This window comes from Engystomops pustulosus, chromosome 7, assembly GCF_040894005.1.
Source record: "Engystomops pustulosus chromosome 7, aEngPut4.maternal, whole genome shotgun sequence".
Classification (NCBI taxonomy): domain Eukaryota; kingdom Metazoa; phylum Chordata; class Amphibia; order Anura; family Leptodactylidae; genus Engystomops; species Engystomops pustulosus.
In genome coordinates this window covers 150,880,306-150,899,033 of record NC_092417.1, presented here as the reverse complement: position 1 = coordinate 150,899,033, position 18,728 = coordinate 150,880,306, and the positions used below count along the sequence as shown (strand labels likewise).

The 18,728-nt window shown below is 42.1% G+C and overlaps 1 protein-coding gene across 8 annotated transcripts in view; it reads left to right on the top strand.

Moving 5' to 3' along the window:
- LOC140071027 (synaptotagmin-2-like) overlaps positions 1-18,728 on the top strand; it is a 46,219-nt gene that overhangs the window by 16,045 nt on the left and 11,446 nt on the right. For 4 of the 8 annotated variants that reach the window (XM_072118246.1, XM_072118244.1, XM_072118245.1 and 1 more), the window contains exons 2-3: positions 7,255-7,347; positions 17,309-17,384. In XM_072118246.1, the coding sequence (XP_071974347.1) occupies positions 17,321-17,384 (64 nt within the window). In that variant the 5' untranslated portion in view covers positions 7,255-7,347; positions 17,309-17,320. Of the gene's footprint in view, positions 1-7,254; positions 7,348-17,030; positions 17,214-17,308; positions 17,385-18,728 lie in introns of all 8 variants that reach the window. The other 4 variants (XM_072118249.1, XM_072118248.1, XM_072118247.1 and 1 more) reach the window with 3 other exon arrangements.

The following is an 18,728-nucleotide window of genomic DNA, read 5'->3' as shown; positions in this document are numbered from 1 at the left end:
TAACGAGCCGGACCGAGCAGTATACGCGGACGAGTATACTCGCTCATCTCTAGTCATAACTCCTGAAAACAAAGTACCGTAATCAAAATCAACCCTCCAAACGCTCTGTGTCCCTTGTTGCCTTCTGCGCCCTCTTATGGGCCCATAAAGTGTTTTATATTCACACATGAGGTATAGCAGACTTGGAAGATACTGCACAACAAAATCTGAGATGTGTTTTATCCTTTAATCTGACATGAACCTGCAAATGTAAGGGTTGATCAAACATATTATTGTGAAAATTCCATATAGGACCCCCATTTGGTTTTAATTCATTTAAACTTAACTCCTTAAAGCAGTTTTCCCACAAAAGAAAATTCTCACATCTCAATCCCCTAGTGATGTATACACAATAAAGATCATTTTAACCCCTTACTTTACAATTTTACTCAGTGCTATTGCTCTTTTAGCCCCTATCACTCTCTTGGCTGTTCAGTGCAAAATCCCAGGATGTGGGTGGGGACACTCTAAGCAGACACATTATGATCCACCTAGTTCTATGGGGTGACAGCATGGTTAGAATATCAGGGTACAGGTATATAAACTCTTTCACATTGTACTAAAACACTGACACATAGAAGGAGAGAGATGAGACAGATCAGAGATGCATGAGATTACACAGAGGCTGACAGACTTTTACACTGTGAGCTCTGCTACATCTGTGTTCTCACAGATATGTGCCTGCCTCCCCGGATCACTTATCTCCGTGCAGCTCTTCTCTCTTCTTAATGTGCTGGCAGTAAATGAGGAAGTGCCTGTGTCAGTGTGAGCTCCGTGCAGGGGGCGTGGCTACAGGCTCAGAGCAGAAAGACACAGAAATCCAGGGTGGCGGCGGACCCTAAGTCAGAAGTTACAGGGTCGTGTCTAGGGGCAACTGAAACTGTGTACACCAGGGCTGGACTTATATCTGTGAAATGCTGCATTTTTGTTAATAACAGTGAATTAGACAAAGTGTTGCTATCCTGAGTACATATAAGAAACTTTGTGGGAATACCCCTATAACAACCAGGCCTGTTTTTGTTTTTGCATTTTCATTTAATTCAATTTGTTTGATTGATCCTACATTATACTACCATACTACAGTATGGCAGTATATGGGGATTTTACACAATGGGGCAGATTTACTTACCCGGTCCATTCGCGATCCAGCGGCGCGTTCTCTGCAGTGGATTCAGGTCTTCCGGCAATTCACTAAGGCAGTTCCTCCGACGTCCACTAGGTGTCGCTGCTGCGCTGAAGTCCGCAGAGGTCCGCCAGAGTTCACGATCCATTGCTGGGTGCAGGTAAGTGCGTGTCCAGCGACACTTTTTTTTTAAAAAATGCGGCGGTTTTTCCAAATCCGGCGGGTTTTCGTTCGGCCACGCCCCCCGATTTCTGTTGCGTGCTCGCCAGCGCCGATGGAAAAATTCGAGTAACCCGCCGTAAAAACGCGTAAAATCTAGTAGATAGAGGAAAAAGAGACGGCCTCTGCGTGACGGCAACGCTCCCACATGCCGCCGGCTTTTTTAATGCCACCAGCAGCTTTGCCGGCAGGTAATATGCAGAAAACTCAGACCAGCCACGCCAACCCATCCCCATATCTCCGCGCCTGATACAGTGCTGGCAATGGGGATAGGTGGGTGTGGCCAGCCCCACAGCAAGCTGGTAGCTGAACTCAGCACAGCTTCGGTTCCTCTGTAAAAAAAACAAAAACTGGGGCATGGACCAGAGAGACGGCGGCGCGGAAGGGCTCGCGGAGGTAAGTACAGGTTTATTTTTTTAGAAGCACCCTCCCGGCCAAATAGAAGTTTTATAAAAGTCTCGGACAACCTTTTTTTTTTTTTTTTAGAGAAATTCTTTATTCAGTGGTTAACATGTTACATAAAACAACCGTACATTATAACTACCGCTGGTTGTTAAACCGTTGCTTGTACAAAAATATTCATCATACAGACAATTCATCCCACCAACAGTTCACATTACATATCTGTATTTTTATCCATTGTAATGGTACAAAAACACTTAAGACGGCTTGTCCCCCGGGTTATCAACGACAGAGGACACTACCTTGTGCAACCGTGACTCCTCTAACCCCCCCTCGACCACCCTCCCCACCCTACAGCAAGAGAAGAAAAAAGAGAGAAAAACGGAGAGAAAGAAAAAAAAAAAAACCTAATGCCATTTGGACCAAGTTTTTTCCCATTTGGTTCTCCGACCTTCGACCCTACAACATATTTTCTCGTATTGAGCCACTCTTAATGTTAAGTTGTACCAAAGAGTTTTTGAAGGAGGTTCCTTGGCTCCCCACTTACGAGCTACACAGACTAGTGCTAGATTCATCACCTTCGCAATTAACTTTCTCTCGGCACTGTCGACCCCCTCGTGGTCAATTAACCCGAGCATAGCAGTTCTAACTGATGGAACACATTGCCAGCCCAAGTTAGCGGATGTATGTTTAAAGACTTCTAGCCAAAATGCCCTCATCACGGGGCATTCCCAAGCAACATGAAGGGAACTAGCGTCCAGCCCATTACACTTATAGCAGCTTGAATCCTCACGAACTTTCATTCGGTGTAGTAGCGTCGGAGTATAGTAAATTCTATAAACTATGCTAAACTGTATCACCCTAAAATTCCAATTGAGTGAACAACCCTTCATATTCCTATAAATCCTCCCCCAATCAGTGCTATCGAGTGTCCCAATCTCCTTCTGCCATTTTACTTTTGACCCATGAACAAATTTATTTGAATACTCCTTAATGGCGTGCCTATAAATTTTAGATACTATTTTAGTAGTGCTCGTGGCTATTCTAATCAACTCTAAACACTCGTGTGTTTGTTTCTTTAGTTTAATCACGTGTTTACCCCTCTTAAGTGCGTGAGCCAACTGCATATACCTAAATATATGATACCCTTGCAACCCGTGTTTAATTAATTCGGACAACCTTTTTAATTAGTAACCAATTTGGGTAGCTAGGCTAACTGTTTGATAAGTATAACATTTAGAAATGAGAAAATTGCTAATTTTTCAGGATTTTCAACAAATTTCTATTTTTTACTTGTAAATAAGTGCAAAATATTTCAACCAAAATAACTCACATGAAGTAAAACATGTCACAAAGGACTTTCTGAAAATTACCTTGGTAAATTAAAGTGTTTTACAGTTATAACGCACAAAGTAGCACATGGAAGATTTAAAAAATAAGTCTGTATCCCAAAGATAAATGACCCCCAATGAATTGTACGGCGTGAAACAAATTGTACAGCACTCAGATTCTATACTAGTGCAGTCAGGATTTCACAAACGTATTTCATGAAGTAGCTCAGAGCTATAAAAATCGGATGTGAAAATCTGAGAAAACTAGGATGACTAGCACTAGAACAGAAATGGGACCAAACTTGGATCAACATTGTACGGTTTTCACTGAATGCAATTTGGACTTGTTTTGTGGGCAACTAGCCTTAGAAGCATGCACAGGATCATATTGGACATGATAGAGAATTACTGATCTTCTGTAAGATATATATTAGGGCACATTTACTTAGCCGTCTGGAGGAAGTCACCGAAAGTGCATTGTCCGACAAGAATGCACATCTGCCGCTATTCACTAAGATTGTGCGCCTGATATCCTGCATGTGTTGCTTCCCCGCTCAGGTCCGTCGGAGTTCACCTTCTTCTTCCTGGTTCATGTAAGGCCCCTTTCACACTTGCATTTTCTGCGCATGCTTTTGACACACAGAACTTGCATTGCACTCTGACCCATTGTAATCAATGGGTCTTTTCAGACTTGCATTCTCTTTCACGCACACACGCGCGTTTTTTTTAAACGCGCGTTTAAATTTCGACATGCTCTACTTTTGCAAGTCACGCGCGTGAAAAACGCACCATACAAGTCTATGGAGATGCATAAAAAACGCATTGCACTCTGAGACACTTGCAAGTTCACGCGTTTTTCACGCATCAATTGCCATAGAAAAGATAGACCTCAGTCCTGAGTCCATTTCACGCGCATTTTCTGCGCGTGAAAAACGCATTGAAATTGCATTGAAATTGCAGTGAAAGTGCAGTGAAAGTGCATTGAAAACGCCCGTGAAAAACTGAGACACTGAACAAACTCTGACTGAAAACTGATTACACTCTGATGCAAAATGTGCGTTTTTCACTGATCAAACTCCGATCAAACTCTGACGTGATCTGCAACGCAAGTGTGGAAGGGGCCTAAGTGCTTGATCTTGCGACACAATTTGAATGTTAAATCCTGCGCTCAGTCCGAATCAGTTGGATCATCTGACGGCACCCTCCCCCCCCCCGATTTCTGTTGCATGACAGCCGGCGCAGCTGCACTCAAAACCAATCGCTTGCAACCAAAATCCCAGCGCAGGCACCTGTTAAATACCTGTCCAAGCCGTGCAATCCCCGAAAAAGGTGCAAAGTCCGACAAAAGTGAGCAGCGCGACCCTTAGGTTTAGGAAGTGGTGGAATGAGCACGAAAAGTAACAGATAATTGTAATTGAGCATTCTTTTATATATTATAGATATGTTATTTGTTGAAAATTTAGTCACCATCTAAACAGACTACTACATGATAGATAAAAGGATTCAGGTTTTTTTTAAGGATTATTTATGTCTTCTCTGCGGGATATATCAGTGTTCTATCGATCTTTGCTTTCCTTGAATTCTCCTGAATAGTTACAGGACGTAATGGAAGCAGTCTTTAGATTGTCAGTGTACTCGATGGGCGTATTCACCTTTTCTCTGATTAAGCCGGCCTAAATAAACATCATTGTCGGAGATAAAGTGCAAAGAACACATATGCTACATAGCTCTGAACAATTAAACAGAAGACTCTATGTGGGTTTTATCTCAGTAACGCGCTGACATTTCCTGCAGTCAGGTTTTGCAGGTATGATGACATATTTTATAAAAGTAGAAAAAAAGCTCTCGGAACTTAAAGGAAACCTACATGAGGAATCTACTCTCAGAAGCAGATCTGATGGTAGATTCCTCCTGACTGCCTGTGCCCTAATCTGTTATTTAATAATCCTGGAATTTAACCTAACATGTTAAAATAATTATTTTAGTAATACTTAACAGCAGAGGCTACCAGGGCGTGTACCAGCCTGGCTGGGCGCTAGGAGCTAAGGCTGCTCCAGGAATTGGAAATTTTTTCATGCCTTGTACGCCAGAAACTCTGCTCCATTGGGTCACATTTACTTACATTGCCACTGGAGTTCACGGAAAGTGCTATTTCTATCTATAATGCTGCGTGCAGCGATTCACTAAGATTGTGCGCCTGATCTCCCGCATGTGTCCGACAGAGTTCACCATCTTTTTTGTGGTGCATCTAAGTACTTGGGCATGTGACACCATTTGAAAGTTAAATCCCGCTTTCAGTCTCAATCATTTGGATCATACGACGGCACACACCCTAAGGGTGATGGCACACGTTCAGTTTTTCAGATGCAGTTTTTGAAGCCAAAAGCAGGTGTGGATCATAATGGGTGAGACAAATAATTGAAAGGTGCTCCTCCTCCTCCTACTTTTACTCCATTTCTGGTTTGGGCATCAAAAACTGCATCTGAAAAACTGAACGTGTTATATCACCCTTATTTGTAGCATGGAAGCCAGCTTCTTAAATACCCGTACAAGCCGTGTAATCCCCCAAAAAGGTGATGAAAGTGTGCAGCGCGACCCTTGGTACATAAGCCCCATTGTGTTCACTGCATAACAGAAGTTATTTTGGATTTGTGTTGTACACTACTATTAGCTGTTTAGTAAACCTCTGACTTTTTACATTCCATTGATCGGCTAAGCAGTTCTAAAGAAGAATGTGCGGTTAGAAGGTAAAGCACACCTCCATGAAGGGATGCTTTGTCTTCCCATTTTGGTTTTCTGTAGAAGGGAGGAGAATAGTTAGGATAACAAAATGAGAACAATAAACTTCCTGAGAAATTGTGTGGTTGAATTACGTGTAATAGGCTGGGTACATACCTTATTATCCATATGTAGTAAGGATATGTTGGAAGAATGTGTCCTTACAACATATGAATGTAAGCCACTGTATGCTCATACAGTGGGGTACATTGCCTAGTGCCTCCACATCTCCCTGAAGGAGGGGGGAGGATTGAATACTAAGTTATTCCTGCTGGACTGGGACTTAGGCTTGGTTCACACCAATACAAAGCTAAGCCAAAAGTGAAACGTGCGTCGGGGCAAGGGGAAATCACAACGGAGTGCACAGGTACATATCAATACATGCTAGAAACGCACAAGCTATTATCGATTGGAGATAATTTACCTTATAGGTTAAAACAAGGACATAGTTTAGCATTTAAGTGGTATTCCGTCTGTAGCACAGGTTTGTGACTTCCCCAATATATGTTTCTTGGGAGTATTTTTAAAGAATTGTTAATTAATGTATACATAAAAAAGCTTTTTTTTTTAAATGTTATATAAATAAAGTATTATAATTTTATACTCTATCCGGTGGTATGTTCCCTCCATTTTTCAGGTATAAGTGACATAACGAGGGATTCCCGTATAAAAGGCTAGGCAGGTTTTATGTGGTGTAGTAGGTTCACACCATGTTTTAGGTATATACCAAACTTCTACTAACCCGTCCTGTGTCCTCCTCCCATCTGTTATCCAGCAACCAACAGGCACCAGACTTCTCTGCAGTCCCATTCACCCTGGACCTGGTATATAAGATGACGGCTGATTGGTTCAAGCGACAGCAATTCCATTTATTATATTTTTTTCTATTCCCTAAGAAGAATGACTTGACCATTAAATATTCTTTTACCTCGTGTTACCCCATCATCTTCATAAACTGTAAGCTCTGGCGAGCAGGGACCTCACTCCTGTTGTTCCATACAAATGTTGTGCTCTGTTATATTATATTTGTATTTGTTTCCTATGATTTGTAAAGCGCTACAGAATATGATGACGCTATATAAATAAAGATTATTATTATTATTATTATAAGTAAGAAGAGCTCCCGATGTAAACGCTCAGCAGAGGCCTGGAGGATGTACTACTACTGTATCCTAGCAATTCAATGGCCTCTGCTGAGGGTTTACACAGGGAACTCTCCTTATGTACACACTCAGTATATACCTAAAACCTGGTGTGAACTTAGCCTAAGTCGCAGTCCAACAGGAATAACTTAGTATTCGCTAAGTCACTTTTTTTTAATTTTAATATCTTGATAATAAATATCTATAGTTTTAATTACAGGAAACCAGAAAACATAAAATGAACAGCATGAAAGGGACGGTAGCAGATCTTCAACTTTGCAAGGGGCAGGAATATTCCTCATTCAATAATCAGGTCTGTATTTCCTCAAAATTCATAGTGCAGAATAGGACAGGTTTATGTTTCTGTTTACTACAGAATTGTCATGTCATTTGCTAAAAAAAGGTTAAAAGGCCTTGCAACTAACTCTTTGAATAGTTTTATACATTTTTACAACTAACAACTAGCCCTAAAAGGGGGTGCGAATGCAGGAAAAAAAATTAACTAATATTATACTACACAAGATAAATCGCCCTTCATCGGACTCTGGTGCAGCATATGACAGTCTAGTCTTCCTTTTAGATACTTTTCCTGAACCTGCTTCACTCTGTTTTATCTGAACATATAATGTAAAGGTCTATAATATTTAATATCTTCAAATCTTAAGTTATATTTTCTTCCTATAGTTAGATATTTGGCAAATAGAGTGATAGGGGAAGCAGGGTAAAATACTGATCTGCATAAGATTTTATTAAGTCCATGAACGGGAGACATGAGCTTCCCCAATATTTTGGATATATGTTTTTTTGAACTTTTGTTTTTCTGATAATAATCTTACCCAACTCTTCCATGCACATGCACACTTGGCCAAGCATGTTGAAAAAGTAAATGATTCGCTATCAGACACTAGTGGTGACCGATTTTCCTAAATTGAACCCTCTTTAATCCCACTTCACCCCCAACATGCCTAGTTTTTCAAAGCAATGACCCTGGTAAACTGCAGCCAGATACAAAATGCACTTATGGAAAAAGAAAGGGACCCGTGTGTAAAGTACGGCAAAACTTATTTTTTTGAATGGCATAGGACAGTGGTGGCGAACCTATGGCACGCGTGCCAGAGAGGGCATGCAGAGCCCTCTCTGCAGGCACGCGTACCATCTCCCCATTCTTATCAAAGTCGGAGCTCCGGCTGCCACTGCATCCTGAAGCTGATCGGCTCTGCTCTCACTAGTGATGCCTTAGTGAGACAGTAGCAGCCGATCAGTGCCCGCCCCTCCTCCTCTTCAGCCCGGGAAGACAAGTACAGCAGTACGAGGAGTGAGAGTCCACAGAAGGAAGCCTGCAGCATCAGAAGATGATAAGAGGTCAGGAGCTGCTGGGGCTGCTGTGTGTGGTTTGCACATCAGCAGTTCAGTGTTAGAGCTGCAAATGCCTTCAAAGGTTCTGTCAGGTGGCTTTGGGACACTAAACCAACTATAGGTAACTGTGATTTAGTGTCCCAAATCCCCCTGTATGACAGCTGTCTGTTGCCACATATATACTGGTCTGTGTCTGAAGCGCTCATCACTTGCATCAGGCGGGCAATGAAGCCAGCATAGCTCCACAGCAGGCAGCGCATGCACAATGTGGCCGGGTGCTATGCTGCATCACTGGCCGCACGGTGCATGTGATGAGGCAAGTCTGTATGTTGCCACAGACAGCTGTCATACGTGTGATCCCAAATCCACATGTGCCCACACCTTTCACCACCTCCCTGCCAAATTGGATCAAAATGCCACTTTTTAGCTATTTTGCAGCATGTAATAAAAACTGATCAAAAGTCTGTACGGTCCTCAAAATGGTAGCATTAAAAACATCAGGTCACCTCGGAAATAATGACACTACACACAGCTCCGTACACTGAAGTATGAAAAAGTTAGCGCCAAAAATGGCAAAATAAATTATTTTTTTTTTGTATAGGTGGTTTCATTTTTGTAAATGTATGAAAATATTATAAAACCTTTATAAATTTAGTATCCCCTTGATCGCACCCGCCTAAAGAATATTTGAGACATTTCATTTGTGGTGAACAGTGAAAGCAGTAAAATCCAAGCCCACAAGAAAATGGCACAAAAAATGGCACCAATGTCACTGCATTATGCAGAATACAGACCCTCACAAAGCTCTTTACATGGAAAAAATAAAGTTACATTTTTGAATGTGGGGAGTGAAAAATGAAAATGCAAAAACAAAAAAGGGGTTAAGATGGCAATATTTGGTCCATAAGCAGACTAACTTATAGTCCCCCAGTCCCTGCCTCTACTCAGGACTGCTGTCACTGTATGGGGGTAATGATAATCAGTATATGGCGGTGATATTCCACACTGATGGCAGTAATACTGTAGTCATCACTATATTAGCTTCTAGTATAGTGTTATTATTGGTAATGTTGGCCTTTCTGTAGTGGTCTTTATAACCAGAATTCTGCTATTTATGTGGTTGTAATGGTGGCCTCATGATGTCAAAGTGTTATTTGTCTCTTGTATAGTGGTATTGTGGCGCTATTGGGCTAAATTGCTGTGTTGGCACCTTGCACTCGAAACGTCGCCTTTGGTTTGCAGTTTGGGCACTCGGTCTCTTAAAGGTTCGCCATCACTGGCATAGGACAATCAAGCATCCCCTATACCTAGTAGATTATCAAAGGTGTGTGGTCATCTTAGAGGGATTAATAGAAAAGTAGGTGCAAAAAATACAGGTATATAGGTTTGCGCTGCCCCTAGAGATAAAATGTAACCGTAAAGTCCAAGATGTGTGTTAAAGGCTTTATTTTTTAATTTTTTTAATAAAAATAAAGCCTTTAACACACATCTTGGACTTTACTGTTACATTTTAGCCAGGGCCGGATTAAGGGTGGTGGGGGCCCCTGGGCGCAAACTGGTGGGGGCCCTCCCAACAATGTTTTTGGAAGTATATAGCCTGTCAGCCCCCTGTAGTATATAGCCTGCCAGCCCCCTGTAGTATGTAGCCTGCCTACCCGCTGTAGTATATAGCCTGCCAGCCCCCTGTAGTATGTAGCCTGCCAGCCCCCTGTAGTATGTAGCCTGCCAGCCCCCTGTAGTATATAACCTTAGAAAACTGCATGAGTGATATCTGGTCGATAAACATTTCATTACACCATTTTGTTAAAACTTAAATCTTCTTAATCTTATTAATTATTACCATCTAAAAACAACAGTATAACAGTATGACTTTGAAGTACAATAAAAGGTAAGTTGTCCATACTGTTATTCTGTTGTTTTTAGATGGTAATAATTAATAAAAGAAGATTTAAGTTTTAACAAAATGGTGTAATGAAATGTTTATGGAGCAGATATCACTCATGCGGTTTTCTAAGGTTATATTGAGTTGTAAATGGAGTGGGTTCGCATAAAGAAAACTCATAGACAAATGTTGTTTCATTATTTCGTGCTAATAATTTGGTTTGGCCCTGTAGTATGTAGGCTGCCAGCCCCCTGTAGTATACAGCCACCAGCCCCCTGTAGAATTTAGCCACCAGTCCCCTGTAGAAAATAGCCACAAAATAATAAACTTCATACTTACCTCACCTTCCCTTCCAGTGATCCTATGACGCCACTGAAGACACAGCTGCCATCGCTGGGGGAGGTCGCAGATGCACTCTTTTGACAGTAGCATGTAGTAATCGGACGCCGACAGCGTGACGTCATCACTTGCCTCCGGCGTCCCATCACAACCTGCTGCCACCAAAACAGTGCATCGGCGAACTCCCCCAGGGATGGCAGCTGTGTCTCACTGACACATCTTTACATCCTAGACCCCTATGTGCGATGCGGGCGGCCAGAGACCGCTGAGTCGCTGATTGTCGGAAACTGGAGGGGGCCCCTTAAAAAGTGAAAGTGGTGGGGGCCCTGGGGCTAGAGCCCCAGCAGCCCCTCTTTTAATCCGGACCTGATTTTAGCTCTAGGGGCAGCGTGCAAATATATACCTGTGTTTTTCACACCTACTTTTCTATTGTTCCTTACACCGCCAGTGTCCTACTACGGGTCACGGGAGACGCTGCAGCCCGCCAGATTCACTACTAACCTATTCCACCAGTTCATCTGAACACCATCAATCTTACCTTTACCTCTAGCATCAGGCGCCATGTGTTCACTCCTTTAAACTATCTTAGAGGGATTGTATGTTTTGGACGAATGCCCATATGGTCAGATAAATTGTCTTTGTACCAAAACCCTTCTATACCCAAACACGCTTCGCTTCAAATCCAACATGTTGGATCTTTAGTTCTCCTGCCATAGGTTGTTGTAAAGAAAATCAGTGGTTTGTATATTGTATATGGTTTTCATCAGTGGTGGATACAGCGAGGGTCCTGTGCACATGTATTAGTACACCATCTTTGGGTATCTCTAATAATCTACAAAGTATCTATTGATTGTTAGCTGTGGAATGAATTTATTCAGGCATTTAGTCAGAATCTACTTAAAGAGCATTTACCACCTGGTGAAAGGACTGTAAACCAAGAACACTGACATACTGGTGTGTGCCCCCACTGGCAGGATCTGCTCTTCTCTTCTTCTTGTCCTTGTTTCTAAGAAATAAAGCCTTATTCAAATGAGCCTGAGTGGCTCCAGGTTCCATTAGCGTCTATGGAGCCTCTCAGGCTCATTTGCATAATGTTAAAAGCCTATTTTTTTGGTAAAAACTAGGGAATAAGAAACTTAAATAAGACCATATCCTGCCAGAGGGGGCACACACCAGTATGTCAGTGTGCTTGGTTTACAATCCTTCATCCAGGTGGTAGATGTCCTTTAGGCCTACTACACATGAAGAAGTGCAGGTCATGGTCTGGAAACAATAGTCTCATGTTTGCAGCCCGACCGTCATAGGTGTGTGAGCACTTCTCATTCGCTGAGAACAATAATAAAATACTTCCTGAGCTGAAAACATGGATCAACCTGCTCTAAAGTTTTGGGCAGGAGTAGTTGGCTAATGCATGGCCATAGAAAAATGGTCCCGTGCATGAGCCGATACAAGAGAGGGTAGCCTTAGGTGACCGTAGACCCAGTTACCCACTGGACACCCGCAAAGGTTGCATCAATGTTACCTCTGCCCCTTTCTCTTTTTAGTTGCTTACCAGTCTTGATCATAGTTTTCCTGTTCATCATTTTCCATTGCAGCAGGACTACTCCTTGCCATACGTCTAGTAAAACTAATATGATTATTACATTTTAGCATTGAATGTTTATTTATTCAGCAAATATTTTGAAATGTCTTGCACCATGCCGACCCTTGCCAAAAGTTCACAAATGTAGTATATCCTGCAATTCTTTCACCCTCTTGTCTAATGCGTGATACTCAATCCTCATGCTTCATATGCTAAGCTGCCTTTACCAGGATTAGACTTTATGTACACCTCTTTAAAGCAAATACTTTATTCAAGAACAAACACATTCTGTGTCATGGGACTGCGCTCCAAATCCTTATTAAAGGTGAAGTATACACACGAATATTTTGATGAGAAAAAGCAGTCAGCGTTGCTCCTGTTTCTTGCTGCTCTTGTATTGTCCTCTCATCTCTTGCTGTTCTCATTTTTGTTGGAATATAATTTTTACGTGCCCTTTTATGCCTCATTATATTGTATACAAGACAGTTTTAACACATTGGCCCACATTTATTAAAGCCACTGCCCCAGTTTTTGTCTGACTTTGTACGTTCTTTTTTTTTAGCTCAAACTCATTGTACTTGCATTTATAAAGTGGCCACGACACATTTGCGGCTGCACTGTACTCGACACAAAATTCTGCACCGAAAGGGGCAATCTGGTGCACAAGCTCCAGATTTATCATGCAGTGTTCGACAGTTTGTCTTATGTTAAAGGTGCACAAAAAAAGATTAATGAAGAACGTGCACCACCATTCATGAATCTAGCGCACCCTGCCCACTACACAAGCACACTGCACATAGCAAAGCTGGCACAGTTTTTGGTAAATGTGGGCCATTTCGTAGTATTTTGTACTTATTCATCAGACTTGAATTATGATAATGCCCAGATTACTAGAATATAATTTCAATTATATTTGATTTTTTTAATGAATTTTTGACCTCCGGTTTTGGAACATCATTTTTCTAATCTTTGGCAAGTTGTAAGAAACTTTGTGCCCTGCAGCGTTTTATCTCCTAACTACAGCCAATACAGTGAGCTAATCGTTCTCCATTGTTTTTGACCTAGCAATAGCTTGGACCAGGGCCAGTTCACATCATCGTGTTGCATCAAGTTGGCTTTTTCTATGTAGCAAAAAAAAACAAAGCAAAATGAAAAGCATTTGGTTCTGTAAAAATTACATTGACTTCCCGCAACTGGATCTTTACCTATATGTCCCTATAAACAGTAAATTTGTGTACAGTTCCATTTGGTTGATCATTTATGCTTTGTCTACATCATCACTGCCGGAGCCTGACGGTGACAGTCAAGTTCCTTCTGCTGTAATGATGTGATCAGCAGTAGTGAATTATAATACAGGCATTTGGGGCAGTTGCCTAGGATCCAAGACCTCTAGGGGGCCGGTGGCCACCTAAACCACCCCAAAACCACCCAACCGATTTTATACAGAGAAGGCCCTTCACCCATCAAATCCTTCTGTTCCTTCTCTTAATACACATGTACACAAGCCATTTCAGAACCTTTGAAGGTCCACCAAAGGTCCAGAAATTGCGGGCAGAAAGGACACATCCTCCAGTCCCCAAGAAGCTACTAACTGATTCTAGTACCATATGTTGTAAGTGAATTCCAGACTTGTAATGGCTACAATATACATAGGCCAATCAGTGATAATGATGATCAAGGGTAATTAACCTCTTAGAGGCTTCCATCACCGCTGACAATGGCATCTAAGGCATTTCTCTTGGTACCTCCGCATTAAGGGTGTGTACTATAAATAGTTGTTCTTGCAATAGTCTTTAGGCATGCCATAAGGGAGGTGGTACATGTACCTCAAAATGGTGCCATTCAGTAAACCTCACAAAAAGCAGCAAGTGCGACAATAAAGCAACAGAAAAAAAAGTAATGATATCCTAAACTATGTCCTGGAGGGATGATGATGATACTTTCATACTTATTTCCATGGAAAACAATAATATATAAATATAAATATCCATTTAAAATAAACAGAAGCACGATAGAAGGTAAGTTTCCAGTAGACATTTTGGGTCAGGAGCCGATCAGAACGTGTGCGTTTTACATGTTACCATGCGTCTGGCTGCTTTGAAATAGTTTTTCTTCATTGTTGGAAGTGTAACCAAATTTTCCCAGCTGCTTCAACTTCCAGCAATACAACAGCTGACTAGAGGAGATTTGCCTTTACATTGCTGTTAGCGTTTACACAGCACAACCATTAGCGCCAGCAGCGCACAATGCTGACCTTCATATATTGAAATTGTATAAATGGGGTGTGATGAATTTAACTTAAAGGAAATCTACCACCAGGATCATGGATACATACTTACATATTGGTGTGTGCCCCCTCTGGCAGGATCTTATCTTCTTTTGGCTTCTAAAGCTCTTTTATATATATATATATGTGTGTGTGTGTTTTAAAATTATGCAAATAAGCCTAAGGGGCTCCAGACTTCATTAACATCTATTCAGCCCTCATTTGCATACTTAAAACTTTTTTTTTTGTAAAAACAAGGGATTAAGAATCTAAAAGAAGAGTAGATCCTTCCAGAGGGGGCACACACCAGTATGTCAGTGTGCTTGGTTTACAATCCTTCATCCTGGTGGCAGATGCCCTTTAAAAACCTGTAGTGGAATTATTAAGACAAATCAATTAGTTTTTCTCTTTCCATCTAAAAATTGGCACTTCTTAACATGTGTCTGTGTCTTCCTCCCTATTTGTTATTTAGAATATGTACAACCCCAGGTATATATATATAAAGTAGGGGGGGGGGGGCGGAATGAGATTGGATTTCAGCCAACCAGTACTTGGCCAACATGTGTATAATAAAGCGTACCTCTTGGCAATCTCCTTATCATCACAGACAGGATTACAAAGAAACCTAACACTTCTGTTATATAGCTGTAGGCAGAGCATTGTATTTACCAGTGACAACAGGTGCTGGATACATATCACCTCCTCCCTCTCCCTTCACAGTGAGTCCTTTACAAATTTATATCATTTTTATGCATTTTTCTACCATCAAAATCCATCATGATAAACCAGGGACATTTGCTCATAGATCCAGGCACTGTGAATAAGGTAATCATTTTATGTGTATTATTCCTTCTAATATCAACATTTAAAATTATGCTAATTGCTGTAGCTATACAGGCTGCTACACTCATCCTACAGTTGGCACTTCCCCCTTCCCACTGTGTAAGGTTACAGCAGGCAGAGAGAGGAAGATATTCAAAGTGAGCATAGCAGGCTGACACTGGCTTCTGCACTGTGTAACAGCCAGCGAATAATTGTAAAAGTTAAAGCCATGGATAACAAATATAAGAAGATTACTTCAGTCACAGTTCCTGGATCTATGAGTAAATGCCCCTGGTTTATCATGCGTGATTTTGATGATAGATTTTCTTTAAACTGCTGTTAACACAGCAGAGCAATTATTTGGTCAAAATGGCTGTCCCCACAATCATGCACAATTCTAGAATAAAAAATATTTAATTGGAAAAAAAAAAACTTTAGAGATAAATATCATGGGGCAGATTTACTTACCCGGCCCATTCGCGATCCAGCGGCGCGTTCTCTGCTCTGGATTCGGGTCCGGCCGGGATTCATGAAGGCAGTTCCTCCGCCGTCCACCAGGTGGCGCTGCTGCGCTGAAAATCATCTCAACGTGCCGGAATGCACCACCTCGGACCAGGTGAAGGTAAGCGCTCCCCAAGCGACACTTTTTCGGTTTTTAAATGCGGCGGTTTTTCCGAATACGTCGGGTTTTCGTTCGGCCACGCCCCCCGATTTCCGTTGCGTGCATGCCGGCGCCGATGCGCCACAATCCGATCGCGTGCGCCAAAATCCCGGGGCAATTCAGGTACAATCGGCGCAAATCGGAAATATTCGGGTAACACGTCGGGAAAACGCGATTCGGGCCCTTAGTAAATGACCCCCCATGTGTCTGTTTTTTTTTTTTTTGTTTTCCCCTTTAAATTCTAGTAGTTGTCCTTGTTTCCTGCATTCTGCATACGTCAGATAGCCAATGCTCGGGGCAAAATCTCTACCTTTCTTTTTATTCTTTTACTTACTATAGAAAGTCATAGCCAAATGTCACTGGTGGCCTTTGACAACATACTTATATTCTGACATTGCTGATGAATGTCCTTGCAATTATTTTCCCCAATCCGCCACCTTCACGCCAGGGGTTGGCCGCGGAAGTGGGGCGGTGTGGTGCATTCCTGTCTCTCACTGCTGCCTGCAAATTTTCATATGTGAATATTCGCTGACTGCGTTTATTTCTTAACCCCCCTTAGCCTTATTATTTATAAGCTTGTTGTCAGCAGTCATTCGCATTAACCAATTTTTTTTCTCTGCGAGTCCATACTGCATAAACTTTATTCATCATTGTGTTATTGGTGCCCCTGCAGGTGAGCCCGTGTACCTCTGTGTGCTCAAGCGGGAAACTCACCTTTCCCGGCTCCAGTGGCGGTCTCCGCGATGCCGTCTCCTAGGGTGCGCTTGCCGGCTCTGTAAAGTTTTGTGCGCGCCGATAATTGGTGCTGGCCAGCCGCCCACCCTGATAAATTCCAGCCCCTTCATGTGTCCCCTGCTGAATCTTTGTGCCTCATAGCCTTAGAGAAAGCTGTTCCTGATGTCCTGTGCGATTATCTCAATTTCCCGTTATGACCTGGATTCCATTCCTGACCTTGCTCCTGTACTGCCCGTCCTGACCTTTCGTTACATCCCCGACTCTGATCCTGTGCTGCCCATCTTGACCTTCTGCCTGTCCCCAATCATGCTACTACCTAACGATTCTGTACTTTGCCTTGGCCTCCACCGCAGACAAAGTCGCGCCTGTGGAACGACCTGGTGGTACCACGCCACAGCAAGTCCAACCCGCTTTGCAGCAGGCTCTGGTGAAAAGTAGGGGCCACTTTGACTCCGGTCCCAGGTTTACGCCATCATCCGCTGTGGTCCAGAGGATCCCCTAACCCTGATCCTGACACACTGTACATACCAATATAGGTATAAAAGGAACAATGTCTGTACATATTTTCAGATCATTTCAGTGACGTGAACACTTATTCCTTTTCAGTCAATTAATTGCTTTCTATTTTCAGGTATAAGCTGGCATGGTGTCCAATTCCTATCCTGAGCATAGAGTCTTTACCTTGATTGTGACGTGCAGTGCACTTGGTAATATATATTTTATTTCTTATGCTATTCTTACAGTCTGTGCCATATTGGAGAAGTCCTACCGCCTTTAGGCAAAAGTTGAAAGGGGAGAGAAAAAAAGGATCCAATAGCTGGCACTGCTCACATCATAATTAGCAAACGCATTTGGCAGACAAATAGCAGGAGACTAGGCGTTAGTGAAATCCAACCAGCCGGGGTGCACATCCAGTATACACAGTCCTTGGTGAGCTCGCTAACCAAGGCGACGGGCCGTTTCGCGCATACGCACACCCTTTCTCAAGCCGGCACTCCGGTGAGTGCCACATTTCTTTCTTTTTTTTCTGCTTCAATAGCTATAGTTGACACAATACAAGGATATATTAGTCAGAAGATGTATTAAACAAATCAATCTTTATTGAGAGACAATTGGGCTTATTTACTAAGGGTCCACGGATCGCATTTCTCTCAGACTGTTCACGGTATTTGGTGATTGCACGGCCGTGACAGCTATTTAGAAGGGGATTGTGTGGCACGCGAAGGGGATTGTGATTGTCATCGGACAATGCACTTCGGGTGAACTCCGTCGGTCGAGTAAGTAAATGTGCCCCAATAAAATCATATATGCACAAGGCATTAGTAATGAACTACAATGAATTAAAAATATGTGTGTCCAAAATATCAGCTTGAATAAGCCTGAGGGTAGGTTACACAATCATACCAACAGTACAATATAATCAGTGTATTTATAATGACAGACTGAGCAGAATGATATCATAAAAAGTGGACATACAACCTGTAGGAACAAAAGTTAAGAAGATTAGAATACCATACCGAATGAAGGACTGCACATGCATTACCCCAATACGTGCGATTGTGGCCCCGGTGTCTTTCATTTAAAGGGGTGTTACGGGAATATGAACGTCTGATACAATAACCCATAATTCTATAAATAAATGAAAATAACAAAACTCAATGTCATTAGCCACAAAATGGAGCTTAAATATTTTGATATTATGATTCACATGATTCACAAAATTGTATGGCCTCTCTAAAATAGGTGGAGTTATCACCAAGATGGCTGACAGTGAAAACTACAAGTTTCATGATCCTTTAGTTGTCAGTAACTCCTCCTACCACTTATACTCTGCTCCCAGTGATGATGTAACAGACTGTCCTGCCCTGTTACCATAGTAATGATGTGTAACTGCCATCTCTGCACATTACCTCACTGAGATGACGTCTCACCACTACATTTGTCAAACTGGATGCACTGCAGCCAACCAAATACAGCCAAACATAGTGGTGATCACATGACCTGCCCAGGCAGGTGTGGGACATGTGACCATCTGCCATCTTCTGTCTTGT